Source organism: Anguilla rostrata, chromosome 14 (genome assembly GCF_018555375.3).
Source record: "Anguilla rostrata isolate EN2019 chromosome 14, ASM1855537v3, whole genome shotgun sequence".
Classification (NCBI taxonomy): Eukaryota; Metazoa; Chordata; class Actinopteri; order Anguilliformes; family Anguillidae; genus Anguilla; species Anguilla rostrata.
The window spans coordinates 33,091,704-33,118,772 of record NC_057946.1 but is presented as its reverse complement, the minus strand read 5'-3'; the positions used below and the strand labels follow the sequence as shown (position 1 = coordinate 33,118,772).

The 27,069-nt window shown below is 43.6% G+C and overlaps 3 protein-coding genes across 7 annotated transcripts in view; all 3 read left to right on the top strand.

Annotated features, from left to right (window-relative positions):
• Positions 1 to 3,610: 3,610 nt before the first annotated feature.
• LOC135239003 (transmembrane protein 116-like) lies at positions 3,611 to 12,998 on the top strand. Its single transcript, XM_064307278.1, has 11 exons — positions 3,611 to 4,080; positions 4,370 to 4,404; positions 4,527 to 4,590; positions 5,056 to 5,184; positions 5,827 to 5,931; positions 6,676 to 6,725; positions 7,156 to 7,239; positions 8,189 to 8,324; positions 9,929 to 10,076; positions 10,836 to 10,912; positions 11,319 to 12,998. Exons 1-11 carry the CDS (start codon positions 4,015 to 4,017, stop codon positions 11,478 to 11,480), a joined length of 1,056 nt encoding a protein of 351 aa, XP_064163348.1. The 5' UTR covers positions 3,611 to 4,014; the 3' UTR covers positions 11,481 to 12,998.
• Positions 12,999 to 13,889: 891 nt separating this feature from the next.
• On the top strand, positions 13,890 to 25,380 carry brap (BRCA1 associated protein). The gene is made up of 12 exons (XM_064307277.1): positions 13,890 to 14,205; positions 15,237 to 15,398; positions 16,499 to 16,736; positions 17,455 to 17,644; positions 18,379 to 18,492; positions 18,982 to 19,130; positions 19,954 to 20,029; positions 20,315 to 20,453; positions 21,038 to 21,147; positions 21,410 to 21,499; positions 21,932 to 22,035; positions 22,592 to 25,380. The coding sequence occupies exons 1-12, from the start codon at positions 14,130 to 14,132 to the stop codon at positions 22,938 to 22,940; spliced, it is 1,797 nt and encodes a 598-aa protein (XP_064163347.1). The 5' UTR covers positions 13,890 to 14,129; the 3' UTR covers positions 22,941 to 25,380.
• Positions 25,381 to 26,388: 1,008 nt separating this feature from the next.
• depdc5 (DEP domain containing 5, GATOR1 subcomplex subunit) overlaps positions 26,389 to 27,069 on the top strand; it is a 35,465-nt gene continuing 34,784 nt past the window's right edge. For 3 of the 5 annotated variants that reach the window (XM_064308711.1, XM_064308710.1, XM_064308707.1), the window contains exon 1: positions 26,389 to 26,651. The gene's annotated coding sequence lies outside the window, so the exon portion shown is untranslated. Of the gene's footprint in view, positions 26,652 to 26,728; positions 26,897 to 27,069 lie in introns of those variants that run through there. The other 2 variants (XM_064308709.1, XM_064308708.1) reach the window with 2 other exon arrangements.

The following is a 27,069-nucleotide window of genomic DNA, read 5'->3' as shown; positions in this document are numbered from 1 at the left end:
TAAATGTATTCAAACTCCCCCCCAACCTCGCAGAAAGACACAGGAAAGGAGGAGGTATTTTTGAATTGCTGGCAAAACTGTTCCCTCTCCTTGCTCACCAGCAGGGCTGAACGCAACACGCAAACTTTGTGATGATTTCTTTAAACCAGTTTTGGCTTTAGAAGTGGAGTTTCACCCAATGACATTTAAAGGAAAAGTATCCTGAAGTGCTGTGTCATACCCGTCTTGTTCAAGTTGGGATGAAGTGGTGTTTTCACGGCTAGAGCCTGACCTTTACCCATAAAAGTTTGGAGAACGCTTATATGATCATATAGTGTTCGTTTTTTTTGTGTGCCCATTCCTCCCCGTTGCATTTCTGCCTGTTTAAATTGGATCACAGCATTGAGAAACTATGGAACATGCGTCTCAGTGTATATTTCGGGTGCATCTGTGTGCAAAGTTGCTGAGTTGTTTGTAGTGTTGCCAGCCTCCTTTCTCAAATGTGGCAGAACAGCAACGTGGGTAATGTTTTGTAGAATTCACAGAGTGAAAGTGGCATGTGAACTCACACGACTCTTAACACTTGTTAAGTGTTTTTGAACGGCTGAAAAAAGTAAATGCAGCCACTCCAGTGCCCTTTGGTTAGAATCAAGGGAATGCTGTTCCGTAATGGGTGGAGCTACAGTTTAACTGTTAATCAGCCAGCTCGTCTGAACCAGTCAAAAGGCTTTGTGCCGCACAGCAAAGCGCAATGATTGGTTCAGATCGGTCAGCTGATGTGCAGTTTCAGTGGATACTTAGAAGTGTAGACATCAAATAAGGGAAAAAATCTGATGCAAATAAAAAAAATATATATATATAATGCTGTTTTTTAAGGGGACAAAATACATTTTGCACTGAAGTCCCATGTAGGTGTAGAGAAAGCAGTTAGATTTGTTAGGAAGTCAGGCATAATACTGGTCTCCTGCAAGACAGATTAACCATTACATTGGTTGCACTGAGGTCCTTAAATCGTTTCAGAATTTAGGCTCGTTTTCTTTTCACTTAACTTTATTCTGTGTTTAAATGTATACCAAAAACAGCTTCACAATGTAGCCAAGCCATTTACAGGTAACTAAGGCTTAAAGGCTGCTGTGCGGTGTCTATGAGTGTGGTGCAGGCTTTCAAAAAGGTGTCAAGAGTGCGGGACCGGCCAGAGTTGCTGATGTTTACAACCACCCCTAGGGCTTTAAAAGGGTTCTTTCTGCCCCTCCCAACCCACCCTCTTCTCCCCCCCCCCCCCAATCATTGTGTGCACTCTGCAGTTTCATATTAATTTATGCGTTTCTAATTGTAGGGTTATTTTTTAAAATAAACGGAAAAATGGAGTGGAACACTGAGGACGATTGTGTTTATGAACAGCTGGTGTTTCTCTCTCAAAGTGCTGGAAGCCTTTTCCGACGGGATTGCCGCCCTCGACTCATTCCAGGATCAAAACCTTTTTGACGGGAGAGCACCTGGACTAATCGTAACTCATTTTAAGAGAACGCAAAATGGTTGACAATCTCTTTAACGGTTGCCAATGTTTGTCTGTGTACCATTTTTTTTGTCAGAAATACTGAAAGTAAAACAGAATCCACACTGGAATGTCAAGGAGTATTTTGTAATAAAAAAAACCCTTTTGGGGGGAAAAGAAATGTCTGGACCTGTGTATGTGCCGCTTTGTTTTTGTTAAATTTCTCCTGTGCTGAATTTGATGAGCATTACTGTTTCTGTCTTGTGATGTTACTGTTTTGACCAAGTCATAAATGCCACGTTAGATATATCAGTTTCCTTCAAACGCTTGACTGGGAAAGGAACCCTGTTCTGTTGTGGAGGAATGTGGCATACCTATGTTTTCTCATGCATTGGTAAGCAGTGTGCGGTGTTTCTTCATGGAAGAGGGCCACAGAGGCAGTGCAGGGGGGCCATGGGGAAAAGCCCTAGGGCCCGACCAAGCCACTGCCACGGCCCCGTTGCTGTGTGCTTTGCTCAGAAAGTGACTCAGTTCATTCAGTGGCTGCTGTACGTTCCCATGTTTCCTCCCATATTCTTCCTGCCCCCTAAATGTGTCCCTCCACGGTAAAATTGAAAGAGGCTGCTGGATGGCTCATCCTGTTAAATCACTGCTTTCGTGCATAGACGGGCTCCAACGTCTGAAGTTCTATGAGGTTTGAGTTTGATGCATCTGAGCAAAGCCAGAACATTGTTATTGTTGGGTGGGTCAAGATGATTCATTTTGAGGAAGTCAATGCAGGGAAGTTGGAACGTGGGATCTCCCGCTCATATCCTGTCTGTCCTCTGTGTTGCCTTTCCATGATGGTGACACTGTTCCATGATGCACTGTTTTTGAACGTGCTATTGCTGGGCTGCAGTCCTGGTCCTGGATAGCCACTAGACAAAGGCATATGATCACAAATACATCATTAGAATGTTCTTAACTGAACATTCTAATGCTGATGTAACAATCACTACTGGTAATTGAAAATAATGGAATTCTAGAACACTGACTTATGACTCCTTAAACTTAAAAAACAACTTATAAACTACTCTACAAAGGGCTAAAACAGTTTATTGGTGGGAATAACAACCAACAGACCCCTGAAGCTCTCCAGGACCTGGGCTGAACACTACTGTATCACTATTTAATGTGAAAATGTTCTCTAAGAACGTGTGGTCCATCTGATCAAATCTACTTCTAACATTTTTTAAGTCAGAGGTTCTTAAATGTAGAATTTCTAAGATATATGAAGTTGTATGTCCTTTCATGCTGAATGTATAAAAGACATTGAGCTGTAGCCTTTCATACTGCAGCCTACAGTATGTATTGCATTTAAACCCTGCTATTATGAGCAAGGAAGAACAGCTGAATTTAGTGATACTTTGAAAAGCAGGCCTACAGGTTTTTTAGGGTGGGTGGGCAAGGAGGGATGTTCCTGCTGGTATTTCATTTGCCTAATCATTTACGTGATCTGACATTTGAAGTAATTTTTGTGAGATAAACACAACTGGGAACACAGTTCTGTGATCTAATCTCGACTGAACTGGCCTTGACCTATAGCTACACAGCTAAAGAGCTAACTCGGCTTGTGGAATTGGTGGAAGCAAAAACCTGCATAGGCTATACACCGGCCCTATCGAGAATTGGCTGCTCTCGATTTCTGACTCAGATCGTGGTCGTTTCTGCAATGGCATCGGTCCCTGGGCATCAAGCGAGGAGGTACATGCCTAACTTTAAAATCTTTTTCAGCAGTGCGTTTCTACGGATTTTTAAAACGTGTTTCACGTGCGTTTTCACTTCTAACCCAGTTCAGGCTTTTTGATTCAATAAAAACCAGATGTGTTTTTATTAGGCTAAAACTTAAGATCCATCGATTTAATACAACTCGACATAAAATGTTTTTTTTTTCTTGGTTATATGACATGTTTATTCAATAAACAGTCTTGATTAAATTATGGAAGTTAATATATATTCGCTTATTAATTATATCAATCTATTAAGTCTACGGGGACATGTGAGTGGTGCTTTTTAGGATATTGGCTGTCATCTCTTTTCATGTTCTTGCCGGTCTAGGCTATAGCTAATTACACACTTGATTTTATTTGCCTCGTGATGTTGCTATATGATAGGCCTATATTGTGTGACTTGCTACAATTTTACGGGAAATCCCACCAAACGATTTGCAGATGCAGTTTACGCGGGCGGGGAAGTTACCCAAGCAGTGAAAGCGTGGTCAAGCTATTATGCATACGGCTGCACGCGGACTGCTGTTCACGTCTGGCACGAAGGAAGGCTTGCTTTGGCGTTGTCATTTTCGCGCATCCGGTCTCAACGGCGAGACAGACGAACTTTAAAGGAGCGAAAAGTGTGTTTCTGTGTACCGTAGGAAAAAACAAAAAACACATGATCAGCCAGGTGTAAAATTGTTACAGTGCAAAGACGGACTGTTTACAAACCACAGAAGGAACAACGGAATTGCCCCTGGATGTGAATCTTCTATTCTCACATCTTCGGATATGCAGAGCTTGTTTTACAACAGTACTCTGTCCAACTCCACGGTTATTTTCGAAAATGGAAAAACTGTAAGTATGCAATAACTGCAAAAATGCCAATGTATACCGATTGTTATGACTAATGGCATTTGCAGCAAATATTTTTAATCATTATTCTATCAAACTCCTTTCTTAAAAAACTAGGTGTTTGTTTCCGTTTCTTGTATTTCTCATTGGTGCGTAAAACCGTTTGTCCTGACGCTTTGTTGAATTAACTACTTATACCTTTTACACCACGATCTTTTTGTTATTAATGTATTTGTTTTGAATTCAATATTACATTAAAAATAACATTTCACGTCTTGGTGCGGTATTATAGGTACTGTGGATCCAGTTGGTCATGGCCGTTCTTAGGTAAGTAAAATTAAATCAAGGCAAAAACTACTATAATAAAATTACTTGCTGTTGTGATGAATGTACCTTGATTAAATTAGTGTTTTATTGCAATTTTTCTATTTTTTTATTTCCATTTTCAGCATTGTGGGATCCGGCTCCATAATTGTGTTTGCACTTTTCCAGAACCTGCTTGGCACGCGTGAGGTAGGCTGTGTGAAGGAAGTGTTTCTTCTCAGTGTTGTGCCGTTATTCCTTGGGCAAAGTGATGATTTGGTTGTTTTTGATTCTTCCAAGGCCTGGTCGAACCCGGCTGGAATTTAGATTGTTCCATGAATGTAATTCGTTGTATGTTGTAGGTACAACCAAAGGTCATGATTTAGAGGCCAGTTGTGTTTTTGAGAATTTGGCCAAGACACAGGGTTAACACCCTTAATCGTAAAAAGAAAATTTCCATGGGATCTTTAATGACCCCAGCCAGAATCTCAGTTTAACATCTCACCTTATTCTACTGTACAGTATCCTCAGTCTCTGTGCTGGAGCAATGGGTTTACATGTGTTCCAGACGGAAGAGCGCCCCCTACTGGTGCACCATGGTGCAGGGACTTGGTTAAAACCCCCAGTATTTTGGCAGCAGACGGTTGATTTAACTGGTGGCTTCCTACCCCTCAGGTCAGGGCGCTGTTCTTCTTGAGCCTGGCTGACTTGCTGGTGTGTTTCACCTGGCTCATCGGTGCAGTCCTGTTAAATCAGACCTGCGACAACCGCACCGCCTGCTATAACTTGCATGCCGTTGAACAGGTGAGCCTCCCCCTGGCGTTAGACCCATCGGGCCGACGGATACGAGCTTCCATAAGACGAGGTTTCCACCTCCTTTTCAGCTAATGCTTTTACTTTGGTTTCACTCTGCTCACGCTGTTCTGTGTTGCTTGTGCTATTTCAATGATGTTTTTTTTCAGTAGATGTACAGTGCTGTATGTGATACGATACACTTTCACATTGGAGCCCCTGACTGATCCATGTGGTATGGGTACACTGTATAAACAAGTATGTTACATCCGTTTCATGAGCAGAATATCCTCATAAGACCCAGAAATTTGTTTTTGTTCCATGTAGGGCACATGCTTCTCTGGTCCTAATCATCAAGAACAATATATTCACTATGATGAGTCGTACACAACGTGGGACAATTTTTAAAAAAATATTTTTGAAAATATTTTCACTGCGACAAGTTTTTGCCATCGCTGAAACTTGTATTATATAAAAAAAATAAAAAAGAAACATTTTCTACAGTGTCTCAGGAGGATATCGAGACGGTTTAGACCCCCAGCTTCCTCTTGCAATATCGACCAGGCCAGGTGTGAGCGAGATGGTGGCGGCAGACAAAACCGCAGAGAAGAAGCGTCCCATTTACTAAAATATCTTTTTAATTTTCACTTCCAGATATTTTACATGTCGTCCTTTTTTTACACCCTCAACTATACCTGGGTGCTGTACATGCGTTTGAAGGAGGACTGCTGCAGGGACGTGACTGGCCAGTCCACTGTGGTAGGTTCAGTCATTTCTGCAGAGAAAGCCAATTAAAACAAAGGTTAAACTTAAAATGAAATCTGCCTTTTTTATTAAAAGGTTTCTTAGCATGGAAATGCTATTTTTGTGTTATTTTGTAGTTCAGCAGAACACCTGAAATTACCTTTTTAAGCTTGTTAAAACTAATTTGGGGGTAAATCAAACTGTATGGGACTTTAAAGTGCTGAAGATAAATGTCTCAAAATGACACTGTCCATGGACAGAAGCTGTTTAAAGACTAGCTGTGCCACTCTCTTAATCCCATTCCACTTTGTTTTCCTTGCAATGCATTATAATACTCACTAGAGGGCAGGTGAGTGCACGGGACCCAAAAACGAATGGGACTCAATGGGGCCAACAGTCTGAAATCGTCATTAAATCAGCCTTAAAAGCTATTTTCCACTAAATACTTTGCTATGAACACAATTCATTGGCCACATTCTGTACTGTGATACCTTGTCTATCTGACACCCTTTCTACTGTCTGAATAAAATTAATTACAAAAAAAAAAAATATATATATATATATATATATATATATATATATATATATATATATATATATATATATATATATATATATATATTGGTTAATACCAACTGGGCAGATTTAATGGTCTGAACTGCACTAATGTCACCAGGATTGTGGCAGAGATACAGGCCTGGCACATGAGGCTGTGTATTGATTGGCTGATTCAGGCAGCTGACTTCCTGTCTTTTGCAGTTCCCTGGGAGGACTAGCTCATTAACCAAGATGGCCCTGGTGTTATCAGGGTAAGAAATAGCAGAATACAGCCATTTTGTACACAGCTGGAAAACCTGCTCCTCTATCCCACTCTTACCCCCATTGTGTTTTGCTCATGTCTGTAACCCCCCACTGTTTCTACATGCTGCTGCATAACCGCATAACTGCAAATTCAGCTCATTAACAACAAATGGCCCATCCTGTATTGTTAAAAAAAAAAATAAAAAAAAAAAAAAACATTTTCTTCTGCTGTTTCTCTCCCCTTTTTCTCCTCATTGGAAGCCCAATTATGCTCATGCTGCAATGCTGATCGCCACCTCATTGCTATTGATTTGGGGGGGGGGGGGGGTGCAGACCAGAATGTGCACTCAGAAAATCCCTTTGGGGCAGTAAAGGTTTTGTCTGTTTGTTTATTCATCTTTTCACTTTGTTGAATTCTGTCCCTCCCTGTCCCCCCAGTGTCTTGCCTGTGCTGCTTATGGTGCCAGTCTTTGTCGTGGGGAACACAAACAGCTGTTCCAGGAGCCTGAGCCAGGCTTATGAGTATGTTCATCACTGCCTGCCTTCCCAACACAGCACAAGCGTGGAGCCAGCCAGCATCCCTCCTTAACCTGCTCCACTGCTAGTTATCGTCTTCACAAACGACTGGTTTTGGTGACTTGCTATAGGTTCTGACTGCTACAGTAAAGGGAGAACTGCTAATGTTCTCCAACAGGTCTTTAAAGCAGCCATTTTCTAATGTTCAGTTCCGTGCGTATCTGGGAATACTGGTTTTATACTGGTATTAGAATGTGCATCAAGGAATGTTTCATCTACAGTTATGCACTCATGCACTACTTTTTTGTAGTGGAATACGAAGCAACCTAGCATACAGCATTTTGCCACTCTTACTCTAAATATTCTTCTGAAACTTAATTTGCTCTTTTAGCAATTTGTTGTGAATTTCTCTGTACCTAAAATTTCAGTTGAAAGGTCATTTATTTGAAACATCCCCATCTGTAATGACTGAATAATTAATTATATTCAACATTAGTAATCAGCTCCTTGATCAGAGTAGTTCTGTAATGTTGATCTGTATGTAAGAGACTATTGTTCCTGTTTTGAACTGACGGTGGGATGGATGTTAATTTCATTACAATTCAGTCAGTGTGGGAGATTACACAACTGGAAAAATACCCTTCTGACATTATAGGCAGCTATGTGAAAAATAGAGTGGTCAGTTATACTTAAAGTATAGTGTAGTGTACCATAGCACATTTGAAGTATGTCATACTGTACTTTAGTACACTTGAAGTGTAATTACATTCTATTTGAAATTATACTTATGCTGAAGTATACAATTTGGTCACTTGGGAATGTAATGTAGGAAGTGTTTGAAGTAATTTATTGATTTGAATTTTACATGATTATATGGATGTTGTCTAGCCATTTCCTAATAATTAAACGATCTGCACGATTTCTGTGCCCTGTGTGAATTTGGCTAACTCTGCAGGTGTCTCCTGATGCACACATGGGTGCTGTACTCACCCTCCAGGGCCAGACTGGAAGCCACGCCCTGTCACCACGTCCACGCCTACAGCATCGTCATCTTCGTCTCCACCTTCGCCGTCAGTTTGAGTGGCATTTTGGTGAGTCACAGAACCCAATCGGGCAGATTTGAAGACCCTCTGGCCCTACTGTCTGAGAACAGTGCTTACTGCAGCAGTGATTGGCTACCCCAGGGACAAGCAGCTTAGACATTGTTCAAGGTCTCTGGTCTTACTGTAGCAGTGATTGGCTACACCAGGAACATGTAACTTAGACATTAGTCATGGTTTCAGAGAGGTGGTTTGCAGAAGTGTGTTTGACACTCGCCTCCTCCTCCTTGCTCTGCAGTTACATCTAATGTTTGAATCGCCACCCTAGACCCGCCTCCTCTAATCATTTGATGTGATAAGTTATTAATTATTTGTGATGAACCAAAAAGTGGGTGGGTTTATACTCTGAACTGCACTGCTTTCGCCATGACTACTTTAAGGTTGTGTTCCATGTGGGTTATTTTCTGCTCAGGGTCAAGATGACCCTTTTCAAAAGGCCACTTGTACAGACCATCTCTTCATGAATGCCATTGCATGCGCATATAATAACAACTATTATTATTATCACTATTATTCTTATTTTATTTGGAGAGTGCTTTTTTACATGGCACCCAAATCACCTTAAATAATAAAAGTATTGATTAAGTAAATTAAACAGACTAAAGGCAATAAGCATTGAATAGAACAAAATATCAAAACAATATACACTACATGGCCAAAAGTATGTAGACATCTGACATCCAACATCTCTTCGAAAATTATGGGCATTAATATGGAGTTGGTCCGCTCTTTGCTGCTATAACAACCTCTACTCTTCTGGTTAGGCTTTATGCTGGATGTTAGAGCATCGCTGCAGGGATTTGTTTCCATTCAGCTAGAAGAGCATTGGTGAGGTCGGGCACTGTTTGAGTGGTTAGGCTTGCCTCACAGTTGGCTTTCTTCCACACCTGGGTGTGTGCCCGAGGGCGTTGCCTGAAACAGGAAATGGTGTTCCCCAAACCGTTGGGGAAGCACAGAATTGTCTGGAATGTGATTGTATGCTGTAACATTAAGGATGCCTTCACCGAAACTAAGGGGCCTAGCCCAAACTATGAAAAACAGCCCCAGACCAAGGGGTGTCCAGATACTTTTGATCATACAGTGTAATAACAAAAGTCTCTCTGCATATGGTGCAATCTGTTTGGGCATCTAACTCCTGAGACATATAGCCCCCCCCCAGTGTGGTTAGTGGTTTGATCCCCGGACATGACACCTTCTGAGCTTTGATACCTTCTGTGTTACCCTCTGATTTCTCTGTCTGAAAAAAGAAATGCAAAATGAAAGGGGGGCAGACTGCTCTTTAAACATTTTCAAACATTCAAAAAATCACAAGTGTATGCTTCTAATAATAATACTTTTTATTTGTGAAGTGCTTTGCTCTTTCTAGTGCACATACTATTTGTGCTCTATCTCCAGTTCAGTATCCAGTGTTGCTTAAGTGACAGTGAATTACATATGATAGTGAACAAAGACCGGGGAGGACCAGCTTAACCTGGGGAAGACAGAGGTAGTAAAGCATATCACCAACGAGAAGTTCAGCCTTCATTATACTGTGGGTCTTTTCAAACAGAAGGGTTTTTTAAATTAGCGATTCACGCCCGCCGCCCTCCCTCCAGGTGTTGATGGCGAAGGCGCGTTCGGTGTACGCGCGCTGCGTGGAGTCCACCGACAGCCTGCTGGACGCCAGGGGGTGGGCGGGCCTGGGAGTGCGTCGGCGGCAGATGAAGCTTTACCCCGCCGCCTTCGCGGTCTGCTGGTTCCCAGGTACAGCGCCCCCCCAGCCTGACCGCACCGGCCTCCCGCTGCAAGATCGCCAGATTGAGAGGGGGGTTTTCTGCTTTTGGGGCAATGAGCAGCGAGTGCTCCTGTATTGGAGGATCTGGCGATCAGGCAGCGTGATTAATTTTCTTTCTTCCTGTTGCCTTTTATCTCATCTAACTATTGGGTAGCCAGAGTGAAAAATTATGCTCTTGACGGCGTAACTCATTATTGACCAAATTTCTGTTGGACCACTTTTCACTGAAATGCGTGACCAAAATTTAGATACATTTTCTTTATGATGTCATGAATGAATTCTAAAATGATATAAGTTTTGACCAGGGTTCTGCAGCCCATGTCCTGCCGAGCTGCAGGGTCTGCTGTTTTCTGTTTTCATCTTAAAATCAGCAACCAATTCAGGCCCAAGAAACCAGCTGAGGTGAGTTAATGGTGTAAGCAGATGCTTTCATAGGTCTGTTATGTCCTGAGTAACAATGAAAACCAGTAGACCCTGCTGCTCTCTAGGATCAGGGCTGGGGAGCCCAGCTGACCCTTTGGCTTTCCAGTACCAGGGCTGGGGAGCCCAGCTGACCCTTTGGCTTTCCAGTACCAGGGCTGGGGACCTCTACTATACAGTGTAGAGTGCCCGTGCATTGCAGTGCTGTAATTGGCCTGGTGAAGTGCCATTGCAGTACATGCTATAAGGCCAAAAGGCCTGTGATTTGAGCCCTACCAACTCGCTCATTGTCTGCGCTCTGTCCTCAGCGGTCCTGCTGGCAGTCTTGATCCTGTTCAACCTGCAGGAAGTACCGTTGCTGTATGTCATCCTTTACCTGCTGCAGGTAGGCCCTTCCCTTTCTGCCTCACTGCTAGGCACGAACGCCCTGCTGCTCCTGTACGGACACAAATACTAGAGCACAATATAATGGGTATGGCTGAACACTGTTGAAACTGGTGGGTGGCCTGAGCAGTTGGTCTAAAGTTTTTGCGTGTGTGTGTGTGTGTCTGTGTGTACGCATGCATGTGTGTGTTTGTGCATGTGTGTGTATGTGTACGTTTGTGTATGTATGTGTGTCTGTGTGTGTGTGCGTGTGCATGTATGTGTGTCTGTGTGTGTGCATGTGTATGCGTGTTTGTATGTGTATGTATGTGTACGTTTATGTGTGTGTGTGTGCGCGTGCACGTGCGTGTGTGTGTGCGCGTGTATGTGTGTGTGTGTGTGTGTACATGTGTGTATGTGTACCGCAGGCCTTCACGTCCCCCTCCCAGGGCTGGCTGAACTGCCTGCTGTACGGCTGGACCCAGCAGCGTCTCCGCACCCTCACAGCCCTGGAGAAACGGGACGTCGACACCCAGACCCCCCTCCTGCGCTCGCAGAAGCAGAAGAGCTACGCGACGCAGACGGAGTGAGGCGCTGGGGCGGATGCAGGCGGGGAAGGAGCACAGAGTCCCTGTTGGCACAGTCGGGCCTCAACAGGAGCGGGGCTGCGCTGGGGGCTGAGGTTACCATAGAGTGGGTGAACACGAGGCTGAGGGCCAGACCTGTGTTGCCTTAGCAACAAAAATCCCTACTGGGTCCAGCAATGTGCTTTTTTTTGCCGCTCTCATTGAAATTGAAAAGGCCCAGAAATTCACCCAGAAAGTGGTCAGCCACAGTGATTTGTTAGCACACAAGTTATTATTCCCCCCCCCCCCCAGGGGGATGAGAACTCTCACAAACAACAGAATATGATGAGGAGTTTTTGGTCCTTCAAAAAATATGACAGTTGTTACTTAAGGAGCCCAACTCCTTAATTAATTATGTAAAACATAAAGGACCACTTCCAGACAATAGTCATTGCTAGCTTGCTAGCAGTGTGGCTGAGGGTTGGGAGTCAGACTGTGGCTGATCACCCACATGAACACACAAAAGTTTTTGGTCTGGCAATACCCATACAGCAGCGAGAATTGCTGCACTATGAATGTGTGAGAAAACTAAATCTAAAAGGGATTTCCCAGATTAAACTGGAGATGAGAGAGGACGGAAAGCCCAAAGCGTTATGAGGATAAATGAGAGAAGTTTTAGTTAAAATGAGAACGCAAGTCAAACATAAGCACTGTAACCTAAGCAGGTTCTCATTGGGTCATTTTCTCAGAACTTCTTGACCCCTTGCATGCAAGCACTGCTTGTGCACAGAAGATGCACATTTTCATTTGACATGATGTTAAAATAGCTGCGATGATTGTAGAAAAGCATATTGTGCTTCTTGATGCTCTGGTCCTGTGTTCTGTGAATGGTGCACTTTGGTCTTTGAATGTAAAACAGGCTGCCAGTGAGCATTAAAACAAAAATGGATTGCATTCATTGTGTAAATAACATTTTCTCCAGAATTGGAATTTTGGTTTAACGCAATTAATCCCTGGGAAATGCAGGAGCATATTCATATTGCACACATGCATCATATATATTGCACAAATGAAAAATGTTAGAGCTGCAGTATTCTATTTAGATGTATTATTACAAAATGAAACAAAGATACTCAAAGTCAGCTCTAGTTGATAAGAGTGCAATTATAGGAAGCATCTCTATGTCATGGTGGATTACACTGGAGTCTATTTTATTTGACAGTGGTAAGTGGCTTTCATTGCTTATTTGTAAAATATCTTAAGTGCTTAGTTATTGCATTCAATCCCTCTTCTGCTTTGGTGGTTTTTTTTTTTTTTTGCATTAACCTGACAACACAGACTTTTTTTAAACTGTTTTTATTGTGTGTGTGTGTGTGTGCCACTTTTCACACTTGTGTGTCTGTTCATGCATTTGTGTGTTTGGGTTCAATTCTAGAATATTTTACAATGTAGGCCTGCCTTACAAATATGTTGTGATACTACCATAATAAATTACCCATGTTTTCTTCCATGGCACTGGTAATAAAAATGAGGAGGAATGGATTTCTTGTGATTTGTATGATCTGGGAAACACCAACCTACCCTGTAATATCGTTTATTTTTCCCTATTTTTCAAAATTATGAGCATGAAGTACATGTTTCATATATAAATGCGACGATTGTCCGTGTTTTCATTGTTATTCCGTATCGATGGGTAGGAAGGAAGTACCGATTGTAGCTTTGAGCAACATCGGCCGTTAAGCATAACTTAAAATTCATGAACTTGAACTTGAACCAAGAAAAGAAAATGACAGTAAATACCGTACACCCGGCAACAAAGCAACCAACGCCACGGTCGAAGTCTCTGCATAAAAACTGCAGAATTAATGACCCGCAATTACAAGCACTTCCTGTCTAAATACTGAATGGATTTTACAAAATAAAAGCTCGTGTTTGCAAGGTTGCTATGACAATCCTGTGTAGTTTTGTGCAGATGCTGCATTTGCGGCCCAAAGTGACACCAGCTAATCGGGTATAGTGGGTGAAGCAGAATTGTAATATGGACTGAGCTTCAAAACTGATAAACAAAAGATTGTTTCTTACATGGGCAAAATGAAATGCACAGATGCAGAAGTTATGATAAACGTGAGGGTGTCAATTTGACATAATACATTATATTGATGGGTCTTTTCTGTCGAGTTACTAATCAAAAACAAGTGACCGCTTCACATTTTTCATCAAGGAAAACAAAATGTATCCACATCTAGGCCTATATAATTAAAGCAAACTCTATGCCTTAGAGTTATTGAAATGTGACTGGTCAATAGAATGTTTATGCACTGAAAACTGTGAAGCCGATGGTTTTCTTCTGCCTGCGTTTACTTCTAATCGTACCCGACATTGAACCCACGTCTTTTATTCTGAAACTGTAAATTATGTGAGCACCGGAAGTCATTTTCGCTTTCTTTATTATTGTAGCTAGCTGGCATTACACAGTTTTGATGGTTGTATTTATAGGTGTATGAGGTGTCTGAAAGCTGGTTAGCTGCTAGTTCAGCGTCCTAAAAGACAACCTCCTTTCTGTCACTAAGCTCGCTTGGGTGGTGTCGTTTATTTGTTGTTTTTGTCTTTTGTTGGTTTTCCTTCCTTTTTTACAGTAGCTAGCTTGGGGTGTCGTCATATTAATATTAACACATGAGTGTGTCACTGGTTGTAATCCGTTTGGAGCTTGCGGACGAGTCTCTGTTTCCAAAAGGTTTCCAGTACACCGGTGAGTGCATGTCCTGAATATTGTTTGAAAAAAATGTATTAAGACCATGTTAGTTATTTAGCGAATGAAAATATAGGCCAAACAAGTTAACCTAGTTAGATCATATCTGACTCTTGCAGAAGCAGCTTTGGTTGTTAAATTAATTATGTGTTGCAACTTAGCTACCTATAGGTAACATTATCTTGAACTTATATTTAGTTCCAACAGTTAAGGCATGACGACGCTAATGCAGTGTCGAGAGTAATGAAAATGCAAGTCATATGCGAGCACTGCTAGTGCTGTGTTGCATAACCTGGACGTTTATTATGTGATAGATAGTCTGCAAGGTAGATGTCAGTGTGCTTACTGTATCTATTTAAGATGCATCAGTGTGGCTAAGTTAATAGTTAGTTATGAAAGTGCGCTGAAATGTTAAAAAGCCTAATGGTTAATATTATCAGAGAAGTCTGCTGATGGAATGGAGTGAACGAGAATACCCTTCTTAATGTGCTTTCACAAAAAGAAATTCATTAAAAAAATAAAATAAAATAGACACAAAAGATCCTCTGTCGTCCGAACATTAAATGACCTTTTTTGATTTATAAATCTAACCGTAATCCACCTAGCAGATAACTGGAGTACATTGCTGGCAGTTTGAAGAATTTAGATTTGGTACTCTTCTGAAAAATAAGATAAGTTTCTCTGACCTGCTGTATTTATAGCTCCGAGGTTCCAGAAAAATGTCTGATGAGTGTGTAACCACAAGCATTTCCGACTCAATAAGGCAACAGCGAGAACTAAACAACACGCTCGCGTTTGCGATACAGTTTTTAAGTCCTGGCAAGGACGTCAGGAATAAATCAAATCTCGCGCGATCGGGACGAGAGGCAGTGAACTGGGGCTTTGGGGCCAGGTGCGGGGGTGGGCGGGGCGTCCGGTCGGGAAAGGGGGTAATGGATCGTCCGAGGGGAAAAGGTGATGTTAAAAACATAGCCTCCACGTTGTCGATTCTGTCACGCTGAACCCGTGTCTCGCCTCACGCCCAACCGCAGCCGCAGACATGTCTGAGGAGGAGTTCAAAGAGAGGGCCCTGGGGTCCGCCAAGGTCGCCCTGAGTGGAAAGTCGGACCTGGACCGGACGGCCGTCCTACACCAGCACATCGGGAGCAGGGCTATGACGGATATGGTGATCGAGACCTTCAACCACAGCACAGGTAAGAATTCAGTTCAGAATCCAGAACTCCAAGACCAAGGGTCTCTGGACCCTTGCCCTGGAAAGCCACAGGACCTACTTCTTTTCATTTTCACTGCACAATTAACTCTGGGTCTGCTGGGTCTGAACTGGTTGTTGAGTTTAAGGTGACACATGCAGACGAAACCACGTAGTCATGGTGAAAACACTTTACTTTGGTCCAATATAAAAGTGAGCCAGAACTGTCATGTACATCTCTTAAAAAAATGAAGCCAGAATCATTTTCTGAAAATAAAACCAGCACAGTAAAATCTTCAGTGCTAAATCAGCTCTTACAGAGTGCACATGGTCCCTTCTGCACTCGTATCGTATGTACTCTCTTAAGGCTTTTACATAGTCTATAAGTACATAGGCGCGCTTTATCGCGTTGTGACGGGAGCAGGACACCGCAGTTCCTGTTCGCCCCTTTCATCGCAGGTGTCTCCAGTCGTACCACCGCATACCCAAGCCCTACATTTCCCACAGTCTTTGCGCGTCGTTTTCCTTTTCTGCCGGAAGTTACAGACTGTAAACAACATGGCCGGGTCCTTGCCCAGCGTTGTGCTTATTTCTCCCCATGAATTGTTGTTCTTCTGAAAATCTTTATAATGCCGTTGGGATGAATCGTATAGGTGCCTGTACCTCCTCATCTCTTCTGCCAGTCTCTCTTGAAATGTCGACTCCATGTCTGTTTTGTGTATTTCGCATCACCGCGTGTTTCCCGTGCCACATGAAATGCATGAAACAGTTTCATACCAAGCCATGATTTGTGTGACACCAGTACACGTACGCTAGGTACGCGCGGTCACAAAAATTGAGCTTAGCGCGGACATGCCCAGGCAGACGTACGCTGAGTTCCGCTATTTCATCATTTTGACCGCGCAGACCCCAGCGGAGTCCGGTCCGTGTATGCTACATCTGGACCATGAATTGGCCTTTAGAGTTGAATCAACACTGGGTATTTTACTGTGAGTACACACACAGGCCCTTCATGTGTCCAGCAGTGCAGATGTGCAGCTCGTGTTTAGTTATGTGTTTGTGTGCGTTTCATCACTGGGTGTGTTTTTGTGGAATGGGGAACAGATAAGAGCGGGGGTCCGGAGTCCGGGGACGCGGGCGAAGGGGAGGAGGCCAGCCCCCAGTCCCGGGGCAGCCCCAGCCCCTCGGAGGAACGGCCCGGCAGCGGGGGGCCCAAAGACGCCACGGAGGGGGTCACTTTGCCCGACTCGCCCTCCAAGCAGCTGCCCGACCAGATCTCCTTCTTCAGCGGGAACCCCTCGGTGGAGATCGTCCACGGCATCATGCACCTGTACAAGACCAAGTGAGTGCCAGGCACAGATGGACTGTCATCTTTGTATGAAGCACAAAATACTGTCAAAAAAACATAAACCATATACAAAATGGAGTGTATATTTAGGTTGCTTGGCAGGTGGTGCACAGACACTGTGCAAAAAAGTGGGTGAATAACTTGTAGTAAATATAAAATATATACAGGCAAATGCATGCGTATGTGAATGTCCATACATGCAGATATTCATGTACATACATGCAGATTTCAAATATATTCATATACATAGATGTATTTGAAATGCTGGCCATTCCCAGGTGTCAGGGAACTGGGCGGGGTCTGCTGGTGCTAGTATGGATGGGGAGGAGGTGCATCTCCTTAGCGATGAGGGTTTGGGTTCCTGTCATCCATCTTAAAGCCCTTGGCTGACTCCCTGTGCCATCTGTTAGTGTTAAAGCAGACTATGACTTGTTGGGGAGAAGGGGCTATTAGGTATACGCTGGCAGTAAACAGACAATGTAAACGGCAGCGAAAAGTGAATTGATAGGGTGGTGGTCTGTTGTGTGTGAGCTGAGTATGGTCTGTATTTGCTGCTGCATGCAGTCTGCCAGCATCTGTAGTTCTGCCAGAGGAATATGACACTACCCTCTCAGGGGAAACTCGATCTCGTCACTCAAAGCCGATGGGAGTGGAAGGCGGAGGGTTGGGGGTTGCCGTTTTTACACCGACGTCTGTCCTGTGTCCGTCGCAGCAAGATGACATCGCTGACGGAGGACGGTCGGCGCAGCGCCATGCTTTGCATCCTGACGGTGCCCGCCGCCATGACCAGTCACGACCTCATGAGGTTTGTGGCGCCCTACAACGACGTCATGGAGCACATGAAGATCATCCGGGACTCCACGCCCAACCAGTACATGGTGCTGGTCAAGTTCAGCGCTCAGGTGAGAGTGGACAAGATCCTTCTGATACGAGGGTCTGCAGTCCTGGTGCTTGGGAGCTGCAGAGTCTGCTGCCTTTGTTGTTATTCAGTACTTCATTGAGCAACTACAGCTGTTGATTACACGGTTAAACTCACATACCCTGGATCCTACACCTCATCAGCACCAGAGTCTCATTGATTGGTCTAATACTGCAGTGAACATCAGGTAAATTTGTTGTTAGGCAATGCCCTTTCAGCAGTGCCTTGGTTGTGCACCCCTGCAGCCACGTTATCTGGAGGCTAGTTTGGGCTCTTTTTGTTTGTTGAATCAACATTATAATTAACAGTGTTATGAGGACCTACGATGAAGATGCTGTCGTTAACATGTGACGGTAGTCTCCAGAATAGGTTTTTTAGAAATGTGCACTTTTTTGGTAATCTTTAAATTATTTTGAAACACAGTGACCTTTGTAATATTTAGCATTGGAGTAAAGTAACAATGGTGTAAAGATGCAGTATCACTGCCTTCATTTAATCCAGTTTACCACCAGTTTCACTCAGGACATCAGCATCCTTTTTTATTCGTTTTATTTTTGATCACCGGCCTAGTGGAATTTCTTTGAAGTGACAGGCCAAGAATGGCAGTCTAGTCGCGTTAATGCTACGGCTTGGAGGTTATTTCCCCTGGTATTTTGCACACAGCCCATTGGCTGAGAACTCTCCTGGTGTGGCAATTGGCTCCGCCTCTCTCCACAGGCCGACGCTGATGGCTTCTACACCGCCTGCAACGGCCGGCAGTTCAACTCCATCGAGGACGCGGTCTGTCAGCTGGTCTACGTGGAGAGGGCCGAGGTTATCAAGTCTGAGGAGGTACAGACGGGCAGACAGGGGAGGGGCCTGACACCACACAGATTCTTTACATTAACCAGATACTCTACTCATGTGTTCCTGCCTTTCTCTCTACTCTTTAACTACTGGAGGTAACAGTTGATAACAGGAGGTTTTGATGCTATATCTCAGTACAAAATATCCATTACCAGTGTATTGCTTCAGTGAAACCTCTTAATGAATTTTCAGAAGACTAACAAAATTGGAATAATTCTGCTTCAGCAGCAAAGAGACAGAACATTTAGTGTTAAGAACACAGAGCTTTGTATTTAGTGGGTCTGTAGAATCTGTGTTACGAAAATCGGAAAAGGCTTTTTGATTTCTGGTAGGGAGAAACTTTCTTGAATGAAGTGGAGTATCTAGTGGCACTATAGAATCTATGTACTATGTCATTGTTCTGTGTGTTGAGCCAATCTGAGTGCCACTTCCTGGTCTGGCCCCGCCCCTCGCCCCGCCCCCTCCCCGCTGCAGGGAGCCAGCCTGCCGGTGATGGACCTGACGGAGCTGCCCAAGTGCACCGTGTGTCTGGAGCGGATGGACGAGTCGGTCAACGGCGTGCTGACCACGCTGTGCAACCACAGCTTCCACAGTCAGTGCCTGCAGCGCTGGGAGGACGCCTCGTGAGTGGCCCCGCCCACGCTCTGCCCTGCCCACCCCCCACCTCCAACCTCTACCACACCATACCCCAAACCTCCCCACCCCATCCCCACCTAACGTTCGTCTGATCCGACCCAAAACCTCCACCCAACCACACCTCAGACCGCCCAACCTCTACCACACCACGCCCAACCTCTCCAACACTATACCCCAAACCTCTATGTAAAACCCCACCCCATCCCCAGCTGATGTTCATCTGACCACACCCAAAACCGCCATGCAACCACACCCCAGACCGCCCAACCTCTACCACACCATATCCAACCTCTGACACACTGTACTCCAAACCATCCACCATCTCTCTCTAGACTCACACTCCATACAGAATCATACTCTATGTACACTCACTATGTACTGAGTGTACATACTGTCACACTCCACACACGGTCTCCCCCTAGCATCACACTGCATTCACAATTAGTGTGCTTCACACTCCACAGTCCTCATCTCTCATTGGCTCATTCAGTGCAGCAGTGATCCGATCAGCTGCTCACATTCATTCACCCGCTCTATTCAGCAGTTTGAGCTGCTTCTACTCACTTCCTCCGCTAGATGTAAATGTAATTGTGGCCTTCCCTCTATTCGCTGTGTTTTTCTGTGTGAGAGGGGGTTCACGTGCCCCCCCCCATTGTGCTGTCAGACCATGTGACTCGAGCGAAACTTCACATACACAATGACCACTGGCTCTCACCACGACCAGTGCCATCTCTTTGTGCGTAGAGTGACAGGGACCTGTGTCCAGCCGTATATAAGACCGCTCACCGCTCTCCCCCGTCCCCCCCCCAGGTGTCCTGTGTGCAGGTACTGCCAGACCCCCGAACCCGTGGAGGAGAACAAATGCTTCGAGTGTGGCGTGCAGGAGGTAACGGACTCCTGTGTCTCCTCCTTTTCCTGGATCGAGTCCTTGTTTTATCCCTAACATTTTCTCTCAATTTAAATGTTCGTGTTGTTTTTTTTGTTGTTAGAAACGGTTTGTGACACACTAAGGGACCACTGTGTGAAGAATGGTTCACTCGTGGGACATTGTGTGAAGTGTGTGACTGCCGTGTGGGGATTGATAGATTCTCAAAACAGTGTTTGAGGAAAACAAATTCTCACCCTCTTTCTGTCCCTCTCTCCCTCTCTCGGTCCTTTCCTAAACCGCCAGAACTTGTGGATCTGTTTGATCTGCGGCCACATTGGCTGTGGGCGCTACGTTAGCCGCCACGCCTACAAGCATTTCGAGGAGACGCAGCACACCTACGCCATGCAGCTGACCAACCACCGCGTGTGGGACTACGCCGGGGGTACGGGCGGGGCACGTGGAAGGGGAGGGGATTTCTTGTTTTGTTGAATTTTTGTAATATTGACAGTGCAATTACAATCATAACGTTTTTTTAAATCGCAGAATTGTCAGAAAGTATCACAATAATCAATGTATTATCTATACACTGTTCTTATTTAGATTGTTGAATTACTGTAATATAGGCAATGTAACGGCAATAATAATGTGTTTTTGAATGACATAATTCTTGTTATTTTATTGTGTGTGCTGATTATTATTATTGTTATTATTATTAATAATTTAGTTGGATATGACCTCATCGGCTACACCATGCATTATGATGACTCCTCACAAGACACTTGTAGACACAAAACAAAATTTGTGCTAACTATAATTGAGCATTATTAAAATGTTATAACTCCTTTTTACATTACAAAAAAATGTACATCATTATTGTCACTGTATTTCTCATATTCCATTAATTCCACAGTAGAAATAAGATTGGTAAATGCACAACAGAATGGTTACACTTATTAATATGAATCATTTTTGGATCATATTGAAGTGTATGTTTTTGTCCTGTGTTCTGTGTGTCTGTCTGTCCAGATAACTACGTGCACCGGCTGGTGGCCAGCAAGACGGATGGTAAGATGGTGCAGTACGAGTGTGAGGGAGACTCCTGTCAGGAGGAGAAGATCGACGCCCTGCAGCTGGAGGTATTGGCCTGTCTTTGTTTTTGCTTTTCTCTTTTTTTCACTTTTGTGGATTGTTATTTCAGGCTTACAGGAAATGGAAATTTAAGTGAAAAGTCAGTTATGGTGGAGTAGGGCACTCTCTGTTCAGTAAACTACTGAAAATGGCTTAGCAACACAACAACACTTAAAAACACATTTTTGAGTGGAGTGGGTCTTTAAGAATGGTTTTTTTTTTGTGTGTTTTTGCTTCATTATCTAAAACGGTTTCCATTTTTCTTCACAGTACTCTTATTTGCTGACTAGCCAGCTGGACTCCCAGAGAATTTACTGGGAAAACAAAATCTTACATTTGGAAAAAGACACGGCAGAGGAGGTGAGAATAACAGCATGCAGCGTTTCCATCCAGTTTTATAAAACTTCTTTAGCTGCAAGTCTCCTGGTTTCCATTCATTAGAAGTCCCACTGAAGGGGTTCCACAGTTTCATACACAAATTGGTTATTTCAAGTGGAACCTGTACGTCACTTTTTTTTTTTGGTCTGGAATTTCATCAGAAACATTCAAATGGTTTGTAAACAGCTTTTGTACTTTGAGTGTTGCAGTTGTACTTTTGAAACGGGGCTCGACCTGACAAAAGCAAGGTTCTGAAAAATATTATTACACAACAACGTTTTAATGATATAGTAATAATCCAGTAATAAATTGTCTTTATCAACATTAGTAAACAGGAAAATGTAAAACAGGCGTCATGTGTAATCTATCTCCTGTGGAGAGAGACTGCCTTTCTAAGCACCTTTGTCTGCTCAGATCAACAACATGAAGGCCAAGTTCAAGGAGACGATCGATAAATGTGATAATCTGGAGCGGCGGCTCGGGGACCTGGTCAAGGAGAAGCAGTCCATGGATAAGAAGTAAGACTCCGCCCCTTCTGCTTCACCCTCCCCTCGTATTCCAGCCAATCCTGGCTCAGCAGATAACTTCTGAGAGATCTGTGGTGTTGTTCCGGTTCCAGCCGAGCTCTCGATGGCATAAAGGCCAGCGTCTCAGTCACCAGCTCACCCTGTTAACACACTGGCTGATTGGCACCAGTTTGTTCCAGGTTGCTGGCTGTGTACGGTATTTCTGGTTTTCTCCCTCATTCCTGCCATTATTTACCCCATTCCCTTCTTTTATTTGTCCTTCCCTCCTTTCTTTTCCCTTCCTTTTCCTTTTCCATTGCTCCATTCGCCCTCTCTCCTCTCCCTCCCTCTCTCTTTTCTGTCCCTCCCCTGCCTCCATCAATCCTCCCCTCTTTTTCATCTCCCTCCCTCTCTCTCCCACCCACCCTTCCTTTTCTCCTTCTCCCCTCTCCTCTCTCTCCCTACCTTCCCCCTCTTCTCTCCCTTGCCCGTCTCCTCCTCTCCCCTCATCCCCCCTCCTCTGTCTCCCTCCCTCTCCTCCCTCCCCTCCTCTCCCCCTCCCTCTCAGGTGCACTCAGCTGAGCTCGCGGGTGAGCAAGCTGTCGCAGGAGCTGCAGGAGGAGCAGGAGCTGAACCGCTGCCTGCGGGCCAACCAGGCGCAGCTGCAGGCGCAGCTGCGGGAGGAGGAGCGGCGGGCGCAGGAGGGCGGCGAGCACAAGGACGGCCGCATCGCCGAGCTGCAGGAGCAGCTGCGCGACGTCATGTTCTACCTGGAGACGCAGCAGCAGATCAGCCAGATGCCCGCCGCCGCCCGCCAGGAGCTCCAGGAGGGCCAGATCAACATCGCCTCTGGGCCCTCCCCCCCCGCGCCCGCCAGGCTGGGCGGCAGGAAGGGCCGGGGCAAGAGGGGCAAGTAGGCACAGAATAATTTAATAAAACAGACGGGTGGGAAGACAAGAAGGAGGAGGGAAGGAAGACTGGTTTTAAGGGAATGCAAGAGCACCCCGCCCCTCTTTTGGCCCCCGCCCTGCTACACGCCAAAAAAGGAACTCTAACAAGAAAGGGGGTTTTTCTGAATATTATTGGACTGGTTTGGACTTTCCTTTGAGAAGAAGGGTGAAAGAAAGGCTTGATGTCCCAGTGGGAGGACCCGGAGGTGGATGAGTGTGGGGAAAGGTGATGGTGTAGAGGGCTGTAGCATCCCTATCATGTTCACAGTGGTTGGATCACCAAGAGACTGACATTATAGATTTCCCACCCCGGGCACAGTGTTTATATATGATTCTCTCTCCATCCTCCCTGTAGCCTTATAGTAAGCCTACCTCTGCTGTTGGCAAATGTGAATCAACAGGAGCGGCCACAAGGTCTCTCTTTGGCCTGGGATAAAAGCACCCCCACCAACCCTGACCCGGGTTTGTCTGACCCACATTTAGCCTAGACCATCAGCCACTCCTCTTGGATGTTTTCTCATTCTGTCCCTTCTTCTCTTTTTTCTTTCTCCATTTCTCTCTCTCGCTTTGTTTCCCTCTCCTTTCTCCATCTCTCTGTCTCTCACTCTCTTTTCGTCCATATCCGTCTTTCTCAATCTCTTATCTGTCTTCAGTGTCCTTCTCTGTGGCCCGAGCGGTCTCGTATTTATTCAGCATGTACGTGTGTGTGACAGGGAGGGGGGGGGTGTGGGGTTGACAAAACAACAAAACGGAGCTGAGCAACGTCAGGCATGTGTTTATTCTGCATTCTTCCACAGTAATTCGGAAACACTGTTTTTTTCAGACCCTAAATGTCTCTAACAGTGAAAGAGGGCCTTGGGCATATGACCCACACACACAGAGAGCTTTTTGTACTCTGATGACTGATTTCAGGCGAGAATGTTTGGCAAAGAAGTGAAATACTAGTGGCCTCCAGAGACATTTAGGCATTCAAATCTGTGTTTTCCTGATTGATCTGGAACCATCAACTCCCATCCCCAAGTAGTTTATCCACTTTGTCTTTGAACATGTGTGTGTGTGTGTGTGTGTGTGTAGGAGGCAGGCGGTAACACTGAAAACATGCTGTACAACTTGCAGTCAAAGCCAAAGTCTCAAACAGGACAGAGCTGAGATTAGCGAAGGCTCTGATGAGAAGCCTGATGTTTTGGGTAAATATCTGAGAGCATGCAGCCTATGCTAGTTATGCTAGTTCCTTCTAGTTGCTCCTTTCATTCTGTTTTGGTTGAGCTGTTGACTGTTCACTTTCTGTAAGAAAAACTATAAGAGTGAGAAATTCATGATCTGAGGTGCCTTTTTGCTAATGGAAATATACCAGTAAAGAGTTTTTTTTTTTGTTTAATATGTCAATATGTTTGTTAATATGTCACTTTATCTGGTTTGGGGCATTTAAGTAAGTGATAGTGAATCTGATTTCCAGTTAATAGTTCTAGGTCCTGATCTATTTAGTTGAACTGCGATTTAGTCTGAAGGTGAATAGAAATTTGTTGTAAAAAATTGTTGAAAGGACACAAAAAACAAGTTGAATGCATAACTTTGTGCATCTTTGTTGTTTTATTGTCAGCACAAATGTCCAGCTGATCTGCCCTGTTTTTTTCCCCGCCTCATAATGGACTGACATCTTTGGGAGATGTCTGGGAAATGATGTCAAACAAATGATGTGGACTACAACTCCCATTTGTACATCAGTAAGATAATTAGCATAATGTTGTGCTTGAATGCTGTAGTACTTTGTGATTTAGCTGTAAAGTCATTTTGGAAGAATCAGCACAGGTAATCCTAGTTGTTTGGCTGTATGACTTATGTGTTACCTCAAAAAAACACCCCAAATGCCATATATTTGTGTTGTTTACTTTTGTTAAATTGTTTGGAGATGTATACTCAGAGGTCTTTAAATTGTGATCATACAGTCTTTCCTGATGTTTTTGTCCAGTGACCTCACTCAATCTACGAAGCACTCAACTTGACCATATAACATTAATAACACTTAAATATATTTTACTGTTGATATGTGCCAGGAAATTTTGAAATATTTTGTCAACAAAATATCTTTGTAGCCTGGATACAATTAACAAGTATTCAGTTTACCAAATAATTTCACTTTCTAAGCTAATGTATTGGGTGATAATTACGCCTCATTTGTTTGACCTCGCTTTGGCCTTTTCTGTTGGAACATTTGTCTCTCACAGGTCTCAGCTAAATGTGTGGCAAGATAACGGACAGCCCTTTACAGTCTCTGTGCAAGCACAGCATATTTTTTTTTTTTGTTCAGAAAAAAGAACCACAAATGTGCTTTCCAGGTCTATAAACGCCATTGCCCCGAAGGCTTCAATAAATCCGGAGTTCAGTTTCAATAAATGTAGAAAAACAATTGCATTTTCTGATTGTTATTTGTTTACTTCCTGCTTTGTCTTTCTACTTCTCTGGCTATGTTTACCTTTCATTCATTTCAAATAGAATTCCCTTCAAAGGAATGCATAATATTCTCAGTTAATTCCCCCTACATGTACACGGAATGTGTCAGTCAACATAAAGGAGCCTTAATTAATGGTTTTAAGAAAGGCGATATGTGTTCAACTGTATTTAAACTTATTTGAAGACCACTGTTATGTATGTTGGTCTGTTTATGATGGTATTGTGCATCACTCTTGATACAGTGTTTCCCCTAGCTGCGGTGGATTGGTTTAGCCTGCATGTTAAAGGGTTGTCAAGATAAGAGCAATTTGGGTCAGATTCACCTCCATTGCATATTATTCATTTCTGTATCAAAATTCAGAAATTCTGCCATAAAAACCTGTGAATATGTCCGCCAAGTTTTCCACTTTAATCGAAGCTTTACATTAAGCTACTGTCCACCGGTTTGTTATGGTACACGGGAAGACGGAAAACAACAATGGTTGTTATATGATGAGGTGTTCTGTACATCTGTACATTTTGAGAGGAAATGAACAGTACGCAAACATGAGGGAAAAAACACTTCTAAAATATTAACATTGATGCAGGGGTTCCAACATTTCGGTTAAAAACGTTTTCTCCAGCAGTAATGCTCCCAAGAAATCCTGGAGACAAGACTGCACGAAACATTTAATACAGTATAATGCTGCATCCTTTCAGAAAACCTTCACATCTAAACGAAGTATTATCAGATATTTTATCAAATATTAAATTTGATAAATTAATAAACCTAGACATTTTAGGTTTAAACAAATTCCATAATGTACGTGCTACTGCACTGTGGACCTTGTTTGTCGAACGTGTTTATTATGATCGCATCCTGTCTTATTGTAACAACAGACATTGTTAGTAGAACACTACCAAATTCCATTTTAAAAAACAGTAGCTCATTGTACTGGAAAAAGTCCAGTCGGTGGGTGGCAGCAATGCTACTAGCCAAATAGCCTATACTCCTGAAAATTAGAGCAAGACCGTGTCGGACCATTTGGTATCTTGCTTTTTGTTTCCACTCGGCGCTTGAAAATGAAACACCACTATGTAACGCAATCAAAACAAGGTAGATTTAGACTGAAATAAACTCGCTAAAATCGAGGTATTGCGTTAATTTTTAGTATAGAAACATGCTGTCGGAAATGTAAGTCAACCCTGGAGACAGGCTGCAACGGAAGGGCATTCTTACAAAAAACGGTATGTTGCATGATTTTACTTTCACGCCCACAAGATCCAAAGTTGGCTAAGACAGTAAGCGTGTTCACTAAAAAGCGGCTATCTTCAAACATATAATACATGGTGTACTAAAATTCTGGTGACATTCCCAAATGGCAAACAACATCTGTGTGCCCCTCTACTAGGTTGCGTATTAGTGACAACATGTCTTTCTCAATTTGTTGGGCACCACACTCAAGATCCGAATGCAGTTAGTATAAGCTATCGTAAGTATCGCTAATTGTATCAGAGTTGAGTGTTAGGCCTGCTGTTTTTTAAGTTACAGGGAGCAGACGTATAGTATACATTCCGTAGGTACACCGCCTTTTATTCGTTGTTGCAGAAATTGGTCATTTTATTATTTTTTTTATGCGAGTTTGTGTGTGTATCCGTGCTTGTG